This window comes from Bison bison, unplaced genomic scaffold (assembly GCF_000754665.1).
Source record: "Bison bison bison isolate TAMUID 2011002044 unplaced genomic scaffold, Bison_UMD1.0 scf7180017864379, whole genome shotgun sequence".
NCBI classification, from domain to species: domain Eukaryota; kingdom Metazoa; phylum Chordata; class Mammalia; order Artiodactyla; family Bovidae; genus Bison; species Bison bison.
Genome location: NW_011494951.1, coordinates 3,248,918 through 3,255,096, shown reverse-complemented (window position 1 = coordinate 3,255,096; position 6,179 = coordinate 3,248,918). Strand labels below are relative to the sequence as shown.

Sequence of the window (6,179 nt, the reverse complement as noted above, 5' to 3'; positions counted from 1 at the left end):
CGAGGGTGAGCCCCTGGCCTGACCCAGGCCCTCACAGGACTCATGGCCTCCACCTAGTCAGACATGCTGTGGATGTACCGGCCCCTGAGAACCTGGGCTCCAGCACTTCACTTCCTCTCAATTCAAAAGCGAGTGAGTCCTCTACCCTGAAGTTGGAAGCAGTGGTGCCTGTTAGGAGCGTGAGATCTGGAGGCGGGAACAGTGGGCAGTGAGTGCAGCGGGTAAAGACAGAAGCAGAGGTAGGTTACGTGGGGGAGACGGTGAGTGCTGAGAGGGTCCCTAGGAGGGCAGCAAGAGTTCCAACTTTTGCTTGTTTGCATGTCCTGCGCTGTAGACCGGCAAGGCAGTGCCCACCCTGGGGCTGGGAGGTTAAACTGAGGCTGGAGGAGACACGACCTCCCCAGTCCCTCTGGAAGACACAGACTGAGGCAGAGAGCTCCATATATACAAACTTTACACAAAATAAATAAGGAGCTGTGACCAGCTTGGCAGGTCTCACCCTGGCTGCCTCCCGCCCCTCAAAAGCGACTCTAGGGCATCAGTTGAAGGAAGGGGCACCCTGCAGGCCCAAGGAGCCCCCTTTTAGTCCCAGCAGCTCCTCAACAACGAGAACCCCTGAAGTCCAGGCCTGGGGCCTCCGGCATGGCCCAGGACCCAAAAAGGGTCCGCATTTCAGGTTGCCAGGAGGGCCCCCCAGAGCTGTGCCAATTGCCGACGGAGCCCCATCCAAGAGCAGGACCATGGCAGGGGCCCCTGTGGTCCCCAGAGCCCAGCCCAGTGTCCGCGCAGACCCATGCCTCCCCAGGTCCCCTAGGGGCCCCTCAGGGCCTGGCCCCCTGCTCCATCTGTTGGTGCTGGCTCCTCACGGCAAACCTGTTGACGTGCACGGGTATGGGGACCACGATCTTGGGGTTTCTCACGGGCTCCCCAGAGCGGCTGCTCACGTTCCCAGCTTTGATGCGCTTCCACTTGGCCCGCCGGTTCTGAAACCAGATCTTGACCTGCACCTCGCTGAGCTTGAGGGCATGCGCGATCTGGGAGCGCTCGGTCAGCGAGAGGTACTTCTTGCAGTGGAACTCCTTCTCCAGCTCCAGGAGCTGCTCGCTGGTGAAGGCCGTTCGGCGCCTCCGGCTCTTGCCCCCGGGGGCCGGGACTCCTGTCGAGGGTGCCCCCTCCTCCACTGCGGTCCCCAGGCCACCCTTCAGCTTCGGTTTAGGTCCCAGGAGGGCCCCGGGGCCCCCGGCAGAACTGTCCAGAAAGGCGTCATCCTCACTGTCCGCGCCCGAGCCCTCTTCCTCCTGTTCACTGCCTGCTGGGTCTCCTGCGGGTGCCTCCAGCTTTTCCTCATCGGAGCTGTACACCTTCCCCTCTGCTGTGGGGAGTGGGGGCCAACGGGGTGGGGTCAGGGTGGGATCGGGTTGGGGTGGAGGCGAGGAGAAGGCAGACAGGTTGGAGGTGGCACATGGAACCGGGGCCAGGCGTGGACAGCGTGCCAGCCGGAGGAGAGACAGACATGGAGGGGATGAGACAGGAGGCACACAGGCAGGGCAGAGTGGGAAGAGGTTTGGGAAGACAGAGAGACGGGAAGAAAGGTATTAACCAGCACAGACTTCACTCGGGCAATGTGAGGGAGGCATCCATCAAGAGGGCCCCATTCCTAGGACCTGGATGCCTCGGCCCCCACCGCTCAACCTCATTTCCCTACCTGCTACCTCCCCGGCTCTCTCTAGACCCCAGTGAAGGGCTCCCCACTCACGGACCGCCCCTCCAAGCCCAGACCCTGCAGCTGCTCATGGTGATGAAACAGCTGGAGCCGGGCTCGGGATCCTTTCAGTCACTATAGGCAGGAGTGAGAATGCAGGAGGATTCACTTTTGCAGGACAGAGAGGAGGCCGCCTCTGTTCTCCTCCTGGGCTCCTCACTTGGCCTCATGGGAAGAGCCACGCGAGCCCCTCTGGTCCGCCCCCCTTCCTTCCCTCTTTCCTGGAGCTGGGAATCTTGGCATCTTGTTTCCAGATGGAAACTTCGGGGTCATGTGATTCCCTCCTGCCCCAAACTGGGATCTAGGAAGTGTTACCCAAGGACCTGAGAGTCAGGAGGTGTCTGTACCCCCACCTCACCAATTCTCTGTAACCAGACCATCCAGCCTAGACCAGGGAGCCCTCCCACCACACACACCACCTTCTTGATGGCCAGGTTTTTCTTCCAATCACACAGCTCCCCCAGGACCCTTTGCAGCCTTCATTTTAAAAAGATGCCATCTCAAAAAAAAAAAAAAAAAGATGCCATCTCTTTTCCACCTTCCCTCTGTCCCAGCCAAGCCGGTGAGAAGCATCAACAGCTGCTTTCTGCCCAAGTTCAGAATCCCGGGGACCCTGAGCTCAGTGTCAGCTGAGAACCGGAGGGAACACGGGAAGCGGAGGAAGAAACAGAAGCGCAGCCGGGGAGGGAATACAGAGAGGAAAAGGGGGAAAGAGAGATTCTGACTCAGTAGGCTGCTGGTTATTTGTAATCACAGGCATATAAACATTTTAACCCATACATAATTCTACAGTTTAATTCCATTGTTGGTCGCGTCATAGGGACATTTTTATCGGAACCGCAGATAAGGCATGACAAGTGTTTTTTAGTGTCTGAGTTTTACAAAATCCCTTGTTTTCTGCCCAAAGGACCAATCAACAGGGGAACCACAAAAAATCAAAAAGAACACCGACCGGTAGAAAGGAGAACGAGAACAAAACAGATTAACCCGTCAACTGAACAGTCAGCCCCTGGCCAGAGGAGCTCGCGATGTACAGGTGGGGGCGCATGTGTGCACATCACCACATGTGTCGCACGCACACTCCGAGGTCGAGAAGGTGACCCCGCGAAATGCTTCCTAGACGGGCCGTGTGCGCGCACGCATGCGCGAGGCTGGAGCCGCGGGGCCCCGCACCAGCCCGCTCACTTTTCTCTCCCTTTCCCCACCCCAGAGCTGTCCTGAACGGATGCTGTCCGCCCCTGTTCCTTTTGCTCAGGAACCGCGTTTACATTCTCCTTAGAGGCCACGATACAGCCTCTTCCGGCTCACCCACCCCATCCCAGTCCGCGCACGTTTCCACCCCTCCTCCGGTGGTGTCATTCCCGGGCCCTGTCTCTTCCTGGAGGGCTTCCTGCCGTCATCCACCATCTCAAAGCCCACGTGGTACACCCCGTGACAGCCTCACCCAGGCCTTACTGCTCCCCTTGAAGGTGGGCTTGGTTCTCTGCCAGCCCACCCAACTTCACCCACCTGCGCCGCGACCCCCCCACCCCCACCCCGTGACCTGCCTCTCGGGGCTCACCTCCCAGCACCCTGGGCTTTCTCCCTGCCCTCATCCTGATCCAAAATCGGTTTAATTTCTGCAAGATTCACATCCCTGTGTCCCCCTTTCATGTCATTAGGGGCCCTTTCCCAGGCCATCCCCACCTCCCCAGAACGCAAGTGTAACCCCAAACTGGACTCCTGGACCTTCTCCAGAGTCAGCTCCTCCCGGTCTGAGCTCCCTCCCTTCCCATCTCAGGTAGTGCTAACTCCCCCCACCCACCCCCATCATTCAGACCAGACCTTCACTCCCACCACCTGTGACCAGCCCACCAGTAAATCTCAGTAGAGCCGCAGCCCAACTGACTTCTCATCACCTCCTCTGGGTCCAACTAGCCCGAGTCACTCTCCTCTCTTGCTAGTTCATCAACGTTTTCTCCTGCCCTGCCCCTCCCACCCCTTCCCCTGCCCTTCCCATGGGTTATTCTGTTTGGAATACTAGATTCTTCACCTAGATTCTGGCACTGGCTCATTCCCTATCTCCTTCAGGTCTTTATCAATGAGAGCTTGCTCGATCTTCCTTTTTAAAATCAAAACTCCCTACGCTTCCCATCTCCCTTCTCTGCTTTACTTGTTGCTATGGTATACATAACCAACTTTGTTCATTTATTTTTATTGGATTTTCAGGCCTCTATTGAGCAGCAAGTATGTGGCTCCTCAGATGCCAGACCTCTGGGCCTGCTCCCAGGGCCTCAATTCCCGAGTCAGGGCCGTGTGTCAGCCGGCACTCTGCGAGCCTTGCAAACACATTCCTAGGTCAGCGCGGTCCTGCCCATGGGGAAGGAGGCTGCGGGAGTGTGTCTGATGGGGCCGGGTGCCGTGCCGGGGTCTCCTGGCTCGAGGGCACCTGGCACCTCCCATGGGCCCCCAGCGAGGAGTGGCGGGCCGGCCCCTGGCTTGCCAAATGCCCAAGCGGGGAGCAAAGCTAGCCCTGGCAGAAGGAAGCAAATAGCAACGGGATGCCTTTGCAAGCAGTTGCTGGGCTGCCCCACGTTAGGGCTTCCCGGGAGAAAAATGCCATTTTGGCCCCTAGGCCTGGGATCCAGGTAGGTGCCCAGGGTGTTCTCCCCGCAGGATCCGAGCACGGTGCAGACAGACCTAGGCTCACGAGCTCTCTCCTGCAGAGCAAATGTGACGGAACAGCCATGTGGAGGTTGCCTTGACGTTCCCTGGGAGTGTGGGAGCCCTCCCTGGGCGCAGGGCCTCAGGGGCCATTGCCACTGCAAAATGAACTCTGTTTTATTGGCTGTCTCTTCCTACTAAAACGTTAAGTTCCATGAAGGTGGGCTTCCCTAGTAGGTCAGCTGGTAAAGAATCCGCCTGCAACGCAGGAGACCCCGGTTCGATTGCTGGGTCGGGAAGATCCCCTGGAGAACGGATAGGCTACCCACTCCAGTATTCTTGGGCTTCCCTGGTGGCTCAGCTGGGAAAGAATCTGCCTGCAATGAGGGAGCCCTGGGTTCGATCTGTGGTGGGAAGATCCCCTGGAGAAGGGAAAGGCTACCCACTCCAGTATTCTGGCCTGGAGAATAGTCCATGGGGTTGCAGAGAGTTGGACACGACTGAGTGACTTTCACTTTCTTTCACTTTCCAGAAAGGTAGAGATTTATATATTATATATATATTTCACTGCTATATTCTCAGCATCTAGAAAGTTACCTGCACAGAGTAGGCACTGAGAAAATACCTCCTTTTTAAATGTATTTTTATTTGGCTGCACCAGGAATTAGTTGTGACATGAGGGATCTAGTTCCCTGACTAGGGATCAAACCCAGGCCCTCTGCAATGGGACCACCAGGGAAGTCCTGGATAAGTATTTGTTGACTGAAAGAAAGAAACTACTCCGGAGCACTTTCTGATTCTCCCTCTCTGTCCCTCCTTTCTCAAGCCTCCCCTAAAATATTCCCTACAACCCTGTTTCTCCAGCCCAGCTCCAGACATAAGACATCCTCTCCATAAATATTCTCCCCACTTTCCAGTGAAAGTGAAAAGTGAAAGTCACTCAGTTGTGTCTGACTCTTTGCAACCCCATGGACTATACAGTCCGTGGAATTCTCCAGGCCAGAATACTGGAGTGGGTAGCCTTTCCCTTCTCCAGGGGATCTTTCCAACCCAGTGATTGAACCCACATCTCCCACGCTGCAGGCAGATTCTTTACCAGCTGAGCCACAAGGGAAGCCCTAGGTCCTCTGATCTCAGAGTCGCTGGAGAGGAATTTGTGTGGGGTGGGAACGACAGGATCTTATGCTAAAGGAAATCAAGGGCAACCCCCAACATCATTACTAAATCCTCTAACTTTTAATTTCTAATTTTTAAAACATGGCTTGCAGTAAACAACAACAGAAAAAAAAAAAGCTTGTTAAAACCCAGCCCAGTACTACACTACTTTAACCAGCTGCTACAAAAAGGCAGAAACTAGGATTCAGGGCTTGAAGGATGAAATCATTTAGCACAGCTCTAAGCACCCAGGGGGTGTCCAATAAATCTAAATTGATGATGACTGAGATGAGGTTCCCAGGTTCCCGATCTGGCAGGGCCCTCCTGAGATCACATCATCCATCGCTCTGTCTTCACACAGATTCCGTGAAAGTCGAGCCCACACGAGCAGGCCACCCCCAGCGCTGCTTTTAAAGCCATACAGGAAGCAAAGGTTCACAACCTCTCTTGGTTACTTGATCCCGGCGGGATTCTGCGTGGTAAGGGGTTGGGGGAGGGGAAGAGTTTTTCTCTGAGCCTTTATTATCATGACATTGAGGGGTCTGATAAGCAACTCTTGGAAGGAGATGGCAGGGAAATAGAAGAAAGCAACAGAGAAGGGAAAATACTGCTAGCTCTC

General features: G+C 55.7%; 1 protein-coding gene across 1 annotated transcript; it reads right to left on the bottom strand.

The window, feature by feature from the left end:
- Positions 1–6: 6 nt before the first annotated feature.
- Positions 7–2,142, bottom strand: GBX1 (gastrulation brain homeobox 1). Its single transcript, XM_010857361.1, has 2 exons — positions 2,121–2,142; positions 7–1,372 (listed from the first exon to the last, which is right to left on the bottom strand). Exons 1-2 carry the CDS (start codon positions 2,140–2,142, stop codon positions 822–824), a joined length of 573 nt encoding a protein of 190 aa, XP_010855663.1. The 3' UTR covers positions 7–821.
- Positions 2,143–6,179: the final 4,037 nt, after the last annotated feature.